Raw genomic sequence first — 16,346 nt, forward strand, 5'->3', positions numbered from 1 at the left:
CTATGGGAAAACACCATGTCTTGTTCTTGGGCCTCCCTCCTCCAGTTCCTCCTCTGAGTAAGAGCTGTAGTTGGCTGCTCCTCCTCCAGCATGACTCACAAAGCCTACAGAGGCTAAAGAACCCGCCCTCAGCACATCTATCTCCTCTTTTTCATCCTCATCATCCCCTTCTATTTCTTCTTCATCCTCCAGGCTCGAGCTGTGTGAATCGCTCTGAGGCTTGGCACTTCGTATGTCCATTCTAGCGCTTTCAGTGTCAGTCAGTGGATTTGCTTGTTCCTTGGCTTTGCGACTTCTCTTCCACTTCATACGTCTGTTCTGGAACCAGATCTTAACCTGGTGAAAAACAACAGGAATCATGAAAGTTAAACAGTGTTTGTTGCTGTTGCAAAAAAATAAAAAGTAAAATAGCAGGACACAATTACCCTGTCTTAAAAAAGGATGGTGGTGAGCTTAATAACTTGACAAGAACTAGAAAGGGTGGGTATATAGGGAATATACTCACACACTGAAATAATGTGATATAATATTTCTATACAAAACATCTGACTCTCTCACCTGAGTCTCAGTCAGCATGAGTGAAGTGGCCACCTCAAAGCGCTTAGGCCTGGACAGGTACTTGTTGACCTTGAATTGGTTTTCTAATTCCAACAGTTGCTGGCTGGTGAAAGCTGTCCTGGGCCTCCGACACTTCCCCAACAAACCTGCCTGGACCGGGGCTGAGATGGGGAAACAGAAAGAGAAAAATAGAAGCAGAGGTAGGGGTTATTCTGTGCATCATTTACATTTATCATTTTAATTTCTGGGGGAGCACAATTACCTCTATTACTATTAGTATGGACAGTGGGTCTATTATGTGAAAGAAGCCAACAGTGAAAGAAGGACAGAAAGAAAACATTAATTTGACAGATTTTCTAATAATTCTTCATACAAAATCTTCCAGTTTTGTTTCCCTTTCACTGTTTGGATTCTATAGGCCTACCTGCCTGTCTGTCTTCTTACCTGTATATCTTGTTTTCTCTCTGTCTGTTAACATTTATTGCCATAAGGTGAGGACGTGGTGAGAGGATATTGCTCTGGAGGGGTAATAAACCATCACAGGGGACCATTACCTTAATGAAAACATTGTAAATGTTATCAATTGATTAAGTAGTAGGTCTATTTCAGGTGTTACCTTTACCGTAAACGTTGCACATAATTCTTTATGAGATATTGTCCTTAAGAAACAGCCTCTCAATGTCATGGTCCTTCTGAAACCAATACTAACACACAGGTGTGAGGAGGCTCTTATATATATATAAATATATACCCATTACAAAAACTTGACAAAACAAAACACAAACAGCATTGGCATATGTAATATTTAACTAAACATAAACTTACAAACATATGATCCATAAAGCCAGCTAAGAGTGTATATAGTTGCTATATCCTGCTTAAAAAAGATAAAAAAATATATTTTATAAAGCAAATTACTATTATTTGGTATTTTAAATAACAAGAAACATGGCTTCAAACATAATACAGTTGCAATATTTTTTATAAGATTACATAATTATATAATTAATGTTATGATATTAAATATAATCAAGGATAATATTATTATTATTATTATTATTATTATTATCATTATTATCATGAGTTTCATTATTATTATTATTTTTAAAATTATTTTAAAGCTCAGCAAACTGTGGCCTTTGGAACATCCATGTCATTTAAATGGGATTGTTAAAACATAATGCATTTTGGTTTCCTTACCATCTTTATTTACAGGAAGTAAGAATGATAAAGTATATAACTAAATCAGACAGATATCTGCTCACCTCCATATTCTCCGAGTCTGGGTATCATCATCCCGGCTCTGATCCAGGGCTCCAGCGGGTGCGTCGCGGCTATGGTGGCACCCTTGAGCTGCTCCGGGTACGGTTGGACGAGCTGCGTGAAACCGGGGTATATGAAAGCGGGGTGCTGGCCTCCGAGGGCCGCAAGAGGGTACATGGAGCCCGAGTGCATTCCAAGGAGACTCGCTTGGTGCAGAGCAGTGAATCCTGACTGGGACAAGCTAAAGAGTTGGGGTTTGGATAGGACTCCAGGCTGGGCTGGAGAGCAGTTTGTTGGGTTTGGGTGAGGGGAGGGAGTCTCTGCGGCACGGTTTGACACCGGACTGCCGGGGCTCCTGCTGTAATACAACCTCGGGGACGCACCATCAATGTCCGTCCTCTGCTCCACGTCGTGCGCCAGTAGCGCATCAATACGAAAGTTTTTAGATTTCTCCATGGTGGTAGTCATTCTGTCCCACGATGAACTTTGAAGTGAAGTGTCTGTAACTTCTGAACGCAGTGATACGTAAAAGTTAACAGAACCTTCTATATTGTTAGCCCTCTTCCCTGGAAAAAAATGTATTCTTTCTGATCCACTTAAGCCCTGTGCGTAAAACCCACTTCACTCACTCCACACTGAGCTGGGAAATTACTCGCACCCTCTAGCGCTATAAAGTATGCTCCATTGTGATTGGCCAGAGCCCTTCAGCACAGGGGCAGGGTATACTCTTTCTTTTAAAGGTTCAATTATGGTGCACTGCTGTATCAGCTGCATTATGTTGAATTGTAGTAAAAAAAAAAAAAAATTTTATATACAGCTATATTATTCAAGTTATAAGTCTTTAAATGTCCTTCATTCAAGCATTCACATTTCATATATAAGAATAATGTGTCTTTCTTTCTTTCTTTCTTTCTTTCTTTCTTTCTTTCTTCCTGTCTATCTTCCAGTCTGTCTGTTATCTGTCTGGCAGTTTGACCTCCAATTCCATCCCTGTCTCAGGTGTAACTTGCTCACACACTGCCTTGCACACACACACATGTGACACACACGGACACACTTGAAAACTACATTGTGTTAATTACTTTTAACTCACTTTAAAGTGATGACGAAATTCATAATTTTACAACTAAAGACTTCATTAAATTTTATTGCCGGCTAAGGGCGACAGAAACCCAGCAGTTCTTATCTGTGGTTGCTGCCATAATTATCGATCATCACCACACCATAGAGCAGATAAAGGGGCAGTAAACTGACAGAGCAAACTCATTTTCTCTCCCTGCAGACTAAAGCCACATACACAGTTGCCAGCAGTTGTCTGGCATTTATTTTTTATCACTATACACATTATAATATGCTTTCTTGCTACTAAATGACTACTAAACGTGGTTATATAGCAGCACAAAACTTGATGATACAGTTTCACACTTATATTAGTTGCAACAATTGACATGTAATTCTATTTATGTGGTTGTGATACAATCTTTTTATAATACTGTACAGATTTTCAGAAGACATCTTACCATCAACCTAAGCTGATTCCTACCTGACCTGGAAATATGCCTCAATGTAAGGCTTCAGGTGGAGTTTCACTTACAGCGTCAAAACCGCATTAATCTGCCCCAGTTTAACCACTGGTGATTTCCTGCTGGTTTATACAGGACTGATAAGAGACAGTCAGAGAGGCCTGGGAAAACAAACTGCTCTCACTTGAAAGACAAACACATGCAGCAACACCTGCTGAACTACCCAACATATAAACTTAACAGCCTACTCATGTGTATGCAGGCATGTGTGTATATGTGCATATGACCATCAAAGCAAAGTATCGTAGTGCTATTACGAGATAGTTTTCAGACAAAGTTCTCTAAGTTGCAGAAGAGAAAGGTTTTTAATGTGTTGCTGTTATGACATAATTGCAGTATAAACAGCATTTAAGAGTTTAATGAACTCCTGTGTGCTGATTTGACTCATGATGAAGAGGCTTTGATGTTCCGTGTTTAAAGTCATCTCACAGGAGACAAAGGTAAATCATTTACAAGTTATTTCATCAATCATTACTAAGAATCACAGCTATATGCACACAGACCTGATCTAGACCACTGTGGGGTCAAAAGAAAAGAAGAAATGACTGCATAAAGGGGTCCGACAAGATATATAAATACGTCTTTTATGTGTGTGAATATTAAATATATACATGTACTATATATGGGATCGATGCCATGCATACTCAACAAAAATCACAATAAAATCTGCTTTGTTTTGTTATTATGTGAAACAAACAAAAAGTTCATAAATGCTTGTTTCTTCTTTTTCTTTCTTTTAAAAGGTTAAGTAAGTAAATAGCAAATTAAAGGTTCTCAAATTCTACATGGCATTATTTATGTCAAAATAAATTCTTTATTTGTTAACGATTAGGTAATTTCTTTCCACTAGACAGGTCACAGTAACGTGTGAAGTAACAGGACAGGACCGAGGTTGTAAAAGCCAGCTGTAAAACAATTAATTCTCTGTGATCTGTTCTACGTTACAGATAAGGGAGGATATATCTCACCGTTTATTAAAGTTTGTACAACATATCTTGATATCCTAGCACAAATATCACACCGTCTGTGATAAGGTCCTGTAGATATAAAAGACACACCATTTGAAATTTCACACCACTGAGAGATGTTATGTTTAGTAATATATTGGAATTGTGATTTATGGTCATTAGATTGCCATTTTAATAACCCTAAACAAAAGAGTCTTTATATTCATATAACCAATACACATAGCTTTTATCTATTCACAAAAAGATAGCAGTCCTGACTTGATACTTTGTACAGTAATATACTCCGATCTGAGGATTATGTGTATGAGGTCAACCATATCTGTGTCTTGTCTGATTAAAATGGAAACATCGTTCATCAATGGCATTCCTTCATCTACTACAGCATGGATTAGAGGACAGAAGTCAGGGCCCTTTGAATTATTTTTAACTAATCATTTTTATTTGTAGTTGAAATGTTTTTTGCCAGGTGTCTATCTGTCTATTATTCAGGTTCATATAATCAATATAGTACATTGGTTTAATACATTACATTGATTTACATTCTAATACACTTAAATATGTGATTATTTGTTCTTATGGTTATGACTCACATACAGTTATTTTTAATCAAGAAATTATCATTTTAAGCCTCTGGGACAATAGTTAATGACATTTCACATCTGGCAGTGCTATGTTGGGCGTTCTCTGTGGCAGAGGGCAGCTTTTAGAATACCAAACTAGACTAAAGTTACTGCAGCCTGAGCACCAATATCAGTCCAAAACCACAGGTTATATTACTTTCTTTCTTTTTCTTTTTCTCATCTTTTCTTTTTCTTTTTTTTTTACACTCATTTGTATTGATGAGTATATGAGTTTTGGTTGATCAGGCGTATAGTAAAATTATCCAAAACTTTGAAGTAGGACCTAGAGATATTTTTGTGGTCTACACCCCTAAATATGGGCTAATTTAAATAACCTTAAATTTCATCCAAATGGTATTTGATTTGATTTCAAGCTACACTATCTTGTCCTCCAATTTATTCTTTTCTTATTTATTTAAAAAAAAATTTTGAAGATGCACTCTGGGGATGCACACCTCTCAAATCAAGAAACACACACACACGCACACACACACACACACACACACACACATACACACACACACACACACACACACACACACACGCACACACACACACACACACACACACACACACACACACACACACACACACACACACACACTCACACAAATAGACAAGTACAATGCAGACCACAGAGTCAAAATAGACAAGTCTGGGAGACAGAACAACTACTCAGGCCAAAGTTCCTCTCTACCCTTAGCTGTAAAAAAAAAAAACCATTCATGTTGCTTCTATTCATACACAAATGTAGCAGAGGTTAACCCAGTGGGCGATTGTGTCAGGCCTCTATAAAAGGTTACGCCATTCTGGTGCACAGGAATACGGTAGAGGCAGGGCTCAGTCCAAACTGATTTGATTTCACTGATTTGATCACAAGAGCTTGTTTTTTATCAATCACATGAATTACCATGGCAATAAGCCAGAAAACAGAGTTGCCTTCATGTTTCTAGAACATTGGCTATTGATGCCCATAACTACTCATCTCATATCTCTCCTCTGTGTAAGAGATTTTTCCCAAGAAAGACCTGTTACAAATAAAGTATTTAACTATGGGAGAGACTTCAGTGCCCCTCCTTGGCAGATGTACACTCTGGCCCTATTATTAATAAGGCCAGTGTGTTAGTAAAGTAAAATATGACTATGTATCCCAGGAGACATTAAGGCTAGAAGAAAATCCCCAACAGATAGAGCATAATAAAGCCTGTTGTTCTCCTGCTGTCTGTGTGCTATTGTGGTTTCTGGTCTAATATCTGCTTTTGGTTACTATTGTTCTATCTATTGTCATGCCCCAGTTTTGCTCTGATTGGCCTAATGGACCGCAGGGGAATAGAACATTTCCTGGTTGGGCAGTGGTGGGTGTTCAGGGTTGCAAGGTTCAACGTCATTCAAAATGAGTTGATTAATGATAGCCGTCACAACTGAGACGGGGCCATAATGAGAAGGACAAGAGGGAGGAGCGGAGGAGAAGAAGAGGAGGGACAGGAGGGGAGTCAGGAATAGGAGAGCTGAGATCGGATGATTATTACTTAGCACGGTAAACAGGGAGATGACAATACAATGAGATGAGGCTTCATGGTAGAAGTGGAGGGGGGAGAGGCGAGAAGGCACATAGCTAATTAGTGCTCAACAGAGGTCTGTGAATGAGAGGAGGAGACAGGCACACGTAGAGCTGGTTAACACACAAAGACAGGGGCGGAAGAGCAGTGGCTGCAGAGAGTAGTTAAACATCTGTTGCTCTGTGGGACACCCAGACTGCTCTGCAGGGTCAGGTTCCCAAAATACTCATTACCCAAGTATGTTCTTCCTTTAACACATATGCATGATGGCTGTGAACTACTTTAAACCCTTCTACTGAATTGGTCTTCTCTATCAAAAAGATTAGAGTTAGTGGAAACCATTGTTTTATATATATATGTGTGTGTGTGTGTGTGTGTATATATATATGTTGTATTGAAAGTACAAAAAGTTCCAATGGCAACTTGATTCTTTAAACATGTTTTGTGCCATCATCAGGAGGAGAAAGTAGTATCTCCTTCTTCAGGGTACACAACATGAAACTAGAGACTATGTTGTGATTGGATAACACCAGCCGCACCGCCAAATTGGGACAGTGGTGTAAAGTAGTAGGGGCCAATGGACAGTTCCCAGCTTCCTATCTCTCTACTTCCAATACTTCTGACCACACTTCACATTAAACTCGACCTTCATTTGGATGTCAACACAATTGTAAAGTTTTGTGACTATATTTTGCACAGTTGTGACGCTATTACAGTGAAAAACACAGACAGACATAAAAAGCCGGTAAAATACTCAAAACTGCCTCTGTGGCTTCAGGACCACATTTTGCCATGATGACACCATGATGACACCATGATGACACCAAGATGACACAATGATGACACCCCTCCAGGTATAAAAAAAAAATGAAGCCAACAAGGAGGATTGCAGTTCATGTTTACAGCCTGCAAAAACAGTTTTGGTCTCTATAGTTATAGTTAGTTATAGTTAATTTCCCTGTTCATGACAGCAATGCAATATTATAACTTACTTGTTTAAACTATATTAAGACCTCAGGTTCTGCATAATTAAGGGCTGTTTTGAGTGACAGGTGGGTACAGTCAAAGTTGGCTGGCATGGACTGTAGGCTACATTCCGCCCGCCTCAGATTTATACACAGGACCAGGAGTCATCCGGCACTGCCAAGATGGCGACACAGAGAGCCACCCACCTAGGAGTGATGTCACAGAGACAACATCCATATTTGAAACAGTCTATGGATACAGCTAGTAACAAACTCACAACCCTTATGCATAGCTATGTAGGCTAAGCATCAGCATGTGGCAAATAGGGAATGGACCAGTGTCTATCTCAAATCTCCCCTTCAAATGTTACAAATAAAAGCACTGCAATGTACAAATACCAAAACAATTTGGGCAAATGTCTACAAATTAAAGATAAAATCATGCAACTGAGCTCAGCACTAGACTCAGCTGTTGATGGGCAAAGTGTGGATGATGGCGCAGGTCAATCAGGTGAGATAAGTCCATTAAAGAAAGTACTTAATAGGGAAAAAATATCACAGCATAGCAAGCAAATAATTTGACCTGATGTCCGGGCTAGAAGAAAACATATCACCAACGTTATCACAAACCTACCTATATTGGAAACATAATGTATACATGTACCAGATTCCATGGCAACCCATCCAACAGCTGTGAAGAGGTTTCACCCTGAAACACAGAAAGAACCTTACAGTGGGGCTAGAAGTCAGTATGTAGACCTTGAATATCTGTACAGAACTCTCAAGGCAATTCATCAAACACCTCCTGATACATTTCAGTCGGATGAAAGATGTGGTGGTCGTGGAAGGGTAATGTATAAAAAACATATATATATATATATATATATATATATATATATATATATATATATATATATATATATATATATATATATATATATATAAGAACACATATTTCTTCTTTTGAGCATGAGACAAGCCTATAGACCTAATAAGGACAGACTGAATGATACCCCCGTCCACATCAGTTGCTTCCTTTCTAGCATCTTTTCTATGACTTTTACTCCTGCTCGTTTAATCTAGTCCTCATCATTCCCTCCATAACCCCCCTTCCTGTCAATTCAATTAGCCTTGTGGTCCTCAGACACTCCCACCAATACATGTTTGTGGGGTTTAATCAGATCGGTTTGTGCGTGTGTGTAGGTGTGTGTGTGTGTGTGTGTGTGTGTGTGTGTGTGTGTGTGTGTGTGTGTGTGTGTGTGTGTGTGTGTGTGTGTGTGTACATGTGTGTGTGTGTGTTTGCATGTATATGTGTGCATTAGGGTAAGGGTAAGGAGGGGGAGACATAATTCTTCACCTCACCTGACACTGTCATATCAACTCTCCTGCTTATATGTGGATCCACTTCTATTGTTGTTGATCCAGCTCCAAAGAACTCAGATGAAAAATAAATGTTGTTCAAGTGAGGGTGATGAAATAAAAATACTGTAGAAAAAAAGCGTGTAACTCTGGGAATGTTACAGGTTTCTGGGAGTCATTGTAGTCTGTATGGATGTTGCTACAGCCTGTATTTAAGAGAGTGACTGCACTGATTTATGGTTTAAAGCAATTTGGATAAAAGAGGCAATAAGCAACATTGGCGATGTGTGTCCTCTACAATGACTTATTTTTCCTTGGATTGTAGTTTAAAAAATATGAGGTTTAAAAAATTCACCATGTGCTTTTGTTCATTTGAAGGGATATAAAATATGCCAAAAATGCAAGAGCCAAATTCTGTATGTATTATCTAACAAGATCAGTCAACAATAAGAGAAAATATTGAGCAAGCCTTATGGGCAACAGATTTGTAACTTAAAGGATATCTCTGACTTTGTGGTTGTATGAGGTACTTATTCATAGTCCGTGCATTACCAAACAATCACCAGGATAATATGTTGACACTGAACATTTCAGCAAACACCAATATGTTGAATATCAATGTTTTGAATGTGTAACTGAATGTGTAATATTAACGTTTGTAATATTAACGTTTGTAATTTTACATTGTCGTCAGTTTAAAGCCCGGTACATCACATACAGACGTAAAAGAGTGCCAAAACATTAAATATCAACATTTCTGTGATATGCAGAAACATACAATGCCAACAGTTTTACCCACGGGAGAAACATCAAGTTTGTAGAAGCAACACAGAAGGTAAGCAATGTACTTTTTAGCCACCTAACGTAGACTATATTTAGAATAATTTCATTTTACCTTACCATCAGACAGTCCTTTCCGATGGGGAACGGAATGGGCCATCAGACTCCTTTGACAAAAACAGTTATTTAGTAACTTAAAGTCAGTCAGTCAGTGAGTCAGTCAGTCAGTCAGTTAGTCAGTCAGTCAGTCAGTCAGTCAGTTAGTTAGTCAGCCAGCCAGTTAGTCAGTCAGTCAGTCAGTTAGTTAGTTAGTTAGTTAGTTAGTTAGTTAGTTAGTTAGTTAGTTAGTTAGTTAGTTAGTTAGTCAGTTAGTTATTTAGTCAGGTAGTTAGTTAGTTAGTTAATTAGTTAGTTAGTCAGTCAGCCAACCAGTTAGTTAGTTGGTTAGTTATTTATTTAGTAAGTTAGTTAGTTAGTTAGTTAGTTAGTTAGTTAGTTAGTTAGTTAGTTAGTTAGTTAGTTAGTTAGTTAGTTAGTTAGTTAGTTAGTTAGTTAGTTAGTTGGTCGGCCAGCCAGTTAGTTAGTTAGTCAGTCAGTCAGTCAGTCAGTCAGTCAGTCAGCCAGCCAGCCAGTTAGTTAGTTAGTTAGTTAGTTAGTTAGTTAGTTAGTTAGTTAGTTCGTTAGTTAGTTAGTTAGTTAGTTAGTTAGTTAGTTAGTTAGTTAGTTAGTTAGTTAGTTAGTTAGTTAGTTAGTTAGTTAGTTAGTTAGTTAGTTAGTTAGTTAGTTAGTTAGTTAGTTGGTTAGTGTTATTTTGAGTTCAGATTAATCAAAGTCACTAAATGAAAATATATACACTTATAAACAGACATTGATTTCTTTTAGGTAGCTAAAATCTGTTTTGCTGCAGCTCCTGTCCACAGCAGTACATTGCTTAGCTTCAGTGTCAGTGCTCCTGCCTCATTCTCCAAACTGGTGGTGTGCCAACTGCCATCTACTGTAGGTAATTCCCAGACTATAAAAATACCTCATACAACTCTGCTTCAAGTTCATATCGGCGGAAAAGGGAAATATTTGCCTCCATAGTAACATTTTTTGAAATAATAGAATGAAAAACGAAGTCTGCCATTATTCGGACCATGATTTTAAGAACAGGATTAAAAAGCTCAGCGCGTTTTTAATACAGGGGAAACACAGGCATACACTTCAAATCTACTGTGTGGCAGATGTGTTCCTGTGCTTGTGTGCAACGTCATGTGTTTGATTGACTGAGCTCTTGTATGCAGAAGGAGCTTGTGTGTTGAGAGGCTATCCAGGGGTTAACGGGGGATTAGCTTTGCTTTAATTGGTCGTTTTGAAGGAGGTGTTACTGACAGGCTTAGAGGCGGGGCTGTCACTGCTTGATGTATGTTGTCCCACACTGAAGATGAGATTTAATTTCCCTAATTGAACCCCCCTTGTACTGACTTCCCACCTTCTCTCCTTGTTTTGCCCGTGCGTCTCCTCTCTTTCTTTACTGCCTTTGCTTCTCTTCAATGTCCCCGAACCAGATGTTGCTTGTGTAATGGCAGTCTGAACAGTTTAATTAGTTACAGTGATATGTAATGTAAAAACAGTTGTTGAATTGATTAGCATCATTACAGGCTATATGAACTGCTTGATGAAGAATTATTATTCTCTCTGGGATTAGCCTCTGGACTAAGTAAAAAGTCTGTCAGGAAAACATAAATAGCTTTTCAGCCCCCAGGGTAAGTTAGGGTTTAGACACTGAAAAGTTTGGGATCTGTTCTTAGTTTTTTAGTTGTCATACAAATTATATTTTTTTAACTAACGAAAATAGCTGGCCTTGAGGCTATCGAAGATAGGATAAGCCTCGCATCAAGATCACAAGTTCTAGCTTTTATTTAGGCTTGTTGTAATGATGTTAAGGAGCAGAGAGAAGAGAGCATCACAAAACTAAGAGGAAGTTGACAACATTTAGGCCGCATGAGATGACAATTTCCTAAACCCACAGGTCTGGGAGGGTGACACATGCTTGTTCAGGTGTCTGTGCTCCTAATGTCTGTAAATGAGCACCTAATGATGTGTGTGCAGCTATTTGCTTATCCGTATCATTTCTGCAGCTGCTTGTGTTCACACGTACATGCAGACATATTCACACTCACTCAGACACACACACCCAATTACTTTTATTGGTGGAATGTTCACTGAGCATAAGATGATTTATTATTTTACTTGTTCAGACTTAGTGCTGCCAGTGTCCCTTCAAAGAATGAGTGTTTTTTTCTTTTTTTTATGGTAGAAAAGCAGCGTGCTTTTATAGACAGAGGGATAGAGCAATTTGAGTGAGCACTTTAGCTACAAGATTTATGTTAGTACTGTGGATGGGACCACCAAAGCTCACATCATATGTTAGCTTTTTTTTAATTTAGGGCACAAAAACTCACAAATTTTTACCAGTTGTGAAATAGAAAAATGTGGTTCTGGAGACATCTACTGTAACGGGTACTACAGAGGCAGATTTGAGTATGTTGCCAAATGTTTACATATATATATATATATATATATATATATATATATATATATATATACACATGTCTTTCTGTCTGTCTGCCTGTCTGCCACCAGATTTGTCACTGCGATCACATCACAAATTTTGCAACATCCCACTTGTAAAGTTTTGAAAAAGATTGAAATAAAGGCAGTGTTCAAAGATGGGTGGTGCCTGTCTGAGCAAGAGTGCTGGAAGTAGACCAAATTAGGCCCTTGCGTTGTGGCTGGTGGGATCCATTGCAAGATGGTCTCCAGCTGAAAATGCATTCGAAAAATTCCACTGTGTTCATGCAAAGATCATTTTACATTTGTAATAACTCATTCAACTGTATTATTTAGACTGCAGCTGCTCTAAAGCTGTGTGATGGTTTTAAAAGTGAATCAATTGTAGCTCAATTTGTTATTTGACCTCATATATCAGCTAAAGTATGTTTTTTTTTCTTTTGGCAAGCAACAGAATAAAATGTGTGCGACATAATTTGATTTGTCACACAGAACAATCAACACTGTAACGTTTGTTGTTTGTTAGTTTGTTATAAACCTTTGGCGACACCCAACTCACAGTTATATTTCACCTTTTGTACATGCATATAGGAGATTACTAAATTGATCATTTCTTCCATGTTCAGCTACCCACAGATGGTGCAGCAGCAGCCCCCCTTTTTCCTCTCAATCCTTACTCTCCTCCTCCCTCCATTCTTGCCTATTGACGTGATAATGGCTACAAATTGATGAAGCCATTGAGTGTGCTGGTGACACCAGGGTGAGTGGGGACACAAACTCTCCACCACCCAGTAACACTCATTAATCAGACCGTTTCCAGTCCCCTGTCCCCTCCCTCCAGACTGCCTGACACACAGCCAGGGGCAGTCATGTTATACCGTGTCTGTACCCATCTCTGAGGGTCCCTCCTTGTCTGCCTTTATGTCTGTATTCTTCTTCTCTGGGACTGTGTCACTGTGTCAGCATCAGTCCCCACAGTGAAGATTCATAATAACGAGAGTGCAATTGAAAAATGATGCTGTATTGTTGTTCTTAGAAACGTAAGACAAAGAGATGAAAATGATGGTGAACCATTTGGCTTACCAGATGGCCTGTAAGATGTTATGTCCACCTTTTGTATTTCAACCTTAAATGGATATTTCCGGTTATTTTAAGGGGGGTTGTATGATGTACTTATCCACAGTCAACTCACCCCCAATTTGTAGAATCAGGCCTGACATAATCCTTAACGTTTAGCTGCTGCCGCCATCCACAGCAGTACAGTACATGGCTTAACTTCCATGTCCATACTCCTGCCTGCTTCTTCAGACTTGGGGTAGGTAGGTAATATACTGATGGGGGATACGTACCTTATACAACCCCACTTAAAAAAACAATAACTATCTTGGTTAAAGGCAAAACAGAGAGTGAAAACACAAAAATGACCTTCAAAACCACACACCTTATTAATCCCCCATGGAAGGCACACAAAATGAATTTCTTCCAAATGACGGATAGCCCTTTTCCAGTCTTGATGGGTGGTTTCATTTAAATCACAGCATAGATTCACGTCAACGTAAATCAGCAGTCTGGTCGCCAATGTGTTGACATCTACATCTTAAACTCCCTTTCTCAACTCAATAATGAAATCAGCTTTGACGCTGTGACAGCTCAATACAGTCAATATATAACTAACCTTACAGCACACATAGGATGGGCTCGTAAAGTATCTACCTTGCAAAACAGTGAAAAAATAATTGATCTGTTCTCAATTTTTGAAAATGAATAGCTCTTACATTTGTGGAGCTGGTGTGAGATTTCCAACCAAAGTGCTAAAAATAAAAAATCAAAGAAACAGCATCACAGCAAACTGTTTGAAAAAGTATCTGAAAAAGTACTTACAAGAGGCAGACAATATGCTTATTAAATTACAACAGTAAAATCCCAATGGCTATATCTCATTGTCCAATATTTTATGTGAAAAGGAGGTTACTCATGAAGATTTCATCTCTAATAATATGCAACATTAAATTAATGGCAGAAAGAAAGGAAGGTTGGGCGAAGGAGAAAGGCGGGAGGGAGGGTTGGATGAATGGATGTTCAATATAGAGATTCCTTAGTTCACAGTGAACTTTGATCGTATATTAACACTAGACGGCAGTAAATTCAGGACTTGGAAAAACCTAAGGTAATCAGCCAGGGGCATAAAGGTGGCCACTTCCTTGTTTTAATGCTATTTGGTTTATCTGGGTCTCCTTGGTGAACCTAGTGCAAACTGTGTTCACGATTAACATAGTTTTAGTGGGTGTTTTCAGTGTTGCATTGTGGGCGAGGCAATAATATGCAGCCTGCAAGTGGCCTTCATTAAAAAGCAGTGGTCCATTGCTTTTTGGAAGAGAAGCAGATCATAAAAGCCTCCTCTGGTCGTTTCAAATGTTAAAGGAGGCATTTGCTCATTTTCTTTTTAATACATGTATTTTGGGTTTCTACTAGAGCATGTTTACATGGATAAATGTTTAATTTTTATCATACTGTCTGTCTGAATATACCTGAATTCAACCTCTGTTTGAAACGCTCCATTTTAGCACCTGTTTCTTTAAGCCCCACTCCCAAAAAAGGCACAGTTTCTCAATACAGACTATGTGCATTTCTCTGTGGATTGAGCGTTTTCATCCTTTCATAGTATTTATATTAATTTATAATCAAAAAGACATGGACATCTCACTTTTTAAAACATGTGACCTTTAAAGCATTAAAGCCTGACCAGATGCATTGTTTATCCATGGTCTCTTTGAAAAGACCTTGACCAGATGTCAAAGGACCTCTTGGCCTGAAATTCAGACCACCTCTGAAAATCATTACTTCCAGAGGGCAGCTATTGTTGGCTCCACAAGCTGAATTTGACTGGCCCCCAGTGTCTGTGCTACAGTACATAACCACACACATACATCAAAGTCCAATGGCATTGCCAGCAATGTCAGGGCTGTTTTTTTTTATTCGGGATGATTGGTGACTTTGAACATTTGATAATGGAAACATTGCAAGATACAAAAGACTATTTAAAATGATTAAACTAAGAAATTAAATATGGATTCTGACCATTCAAATTGAAAGTACCAGTCATTTTTGCTATCTATATAATAAAGAGAGCAATCCGTGTGCAAAAACCAAACAGATGATTATTGATTTGTTAAACCGCCCACACCAAACTTACCTTATGGTGACCATTTATGGGTACACACATGCAGTGTTCCTGATGTAACCTGTGCGTGCTTGAAAGGAGGAAACTTTGCAAAATTGTAAAACTGGCATCAAAAGTATCAGGTAGCAATCAGACATACTTGGAAGAGACCCATGCTACAAAGTTGCAAGAAAAAAGACCCATTATTAGAGACAACACTACAGGCCACATTTTATCTTAACTGCTGCCATCAGGTAGGCTAAACACTATCACAGCATCGCAGCACACACCACTTTTCAAAGACAGCTTTTACCCACAGGCAATTACTTTTTAACAGGCAGGGATGGGTAGCCATGGTTACTTCTTTGCTTGCTTTCAGTATTTTACTCATGTTTCTGATGATGATTTGTTTATTTAAGAGAGAGAGAGAGAGAGAGAGAGAGAGAGAGAGAGAGAGAGAGAGAGAGAGAGAGAGAGAGAGAGAGAGAGGGAGCCACTCTCTCCACCTTACTAACAGCAATGGTTATGGTTATGAAAGGTTGTAGATAGTAACCTAAGCAACAGACAGCAACTTTTGGTGAAGTGAATTCCATATCTGAAGTACAATAATTGTCTTTTTTTTTCTCAGCAGCACTACAGTCCACTGCAGCTGATTACGTTTTGGACAAGATGTGAAATCCTCTAAGGAGAGTTCCAAGGCTCTCCATCTGCCTGCACTATGAAACACTGTATGAGGGTTTGCTAATGGCAACTGAGGCACATATTTTGAAAATGGTTTAAACAATGTTGTTTTATTCAGAAAAGCCTTCATAGAAGGTTTTGGCTAGCAGTATCATGCAAACTTATAACGTAATATTATTATTATTAAATATTGCAGTTTGCAGATGTTTATGCCAAAGGGATACTTTGCTTTACAACTTTAGCCAGTATTACTCATATGCATTATCAGATAAAATATATGTTTATATATATATATAT

The 16,346-nt window shown here is 38.5% G+C and overlaps 1 protein-coding gene across 1 annotated transcript; it reads right to left on the reverse strand.

Moving 5' to 3' along the window:
• LOC310952755 (uncharacterized protein) lies at positions 1–2,289 on the reverse strand (the record flags this gene model as incomplete). Its single annotated transcript, XM_083921450.1, has 3 exons — positions 1–336; positions 559–719; positions 1,824–2,289. 3 exons carry the CDS (start codon positions 2,287–2,289, stop codon positions 1–3), a joined length of 963 nt encoding a protein of 320 aa, XP_083777576.1.
• Between the last annotated feature and the right edge of the window lie 14,057 nt (positions 2,290–16,346).

The sequence above is a fragment of the Echiichthys vipera genome (assembly GCF_963691815.1).
Source record: "Echiichthys vipera genome assembly, chromosome: 10".
Taxonomy (NCBI): Eukaryota; Metazoa; Chordata; class Actinopteri; order Perciformes; family Trachinidae; genus Echiichthys; species Echiichthys vipera.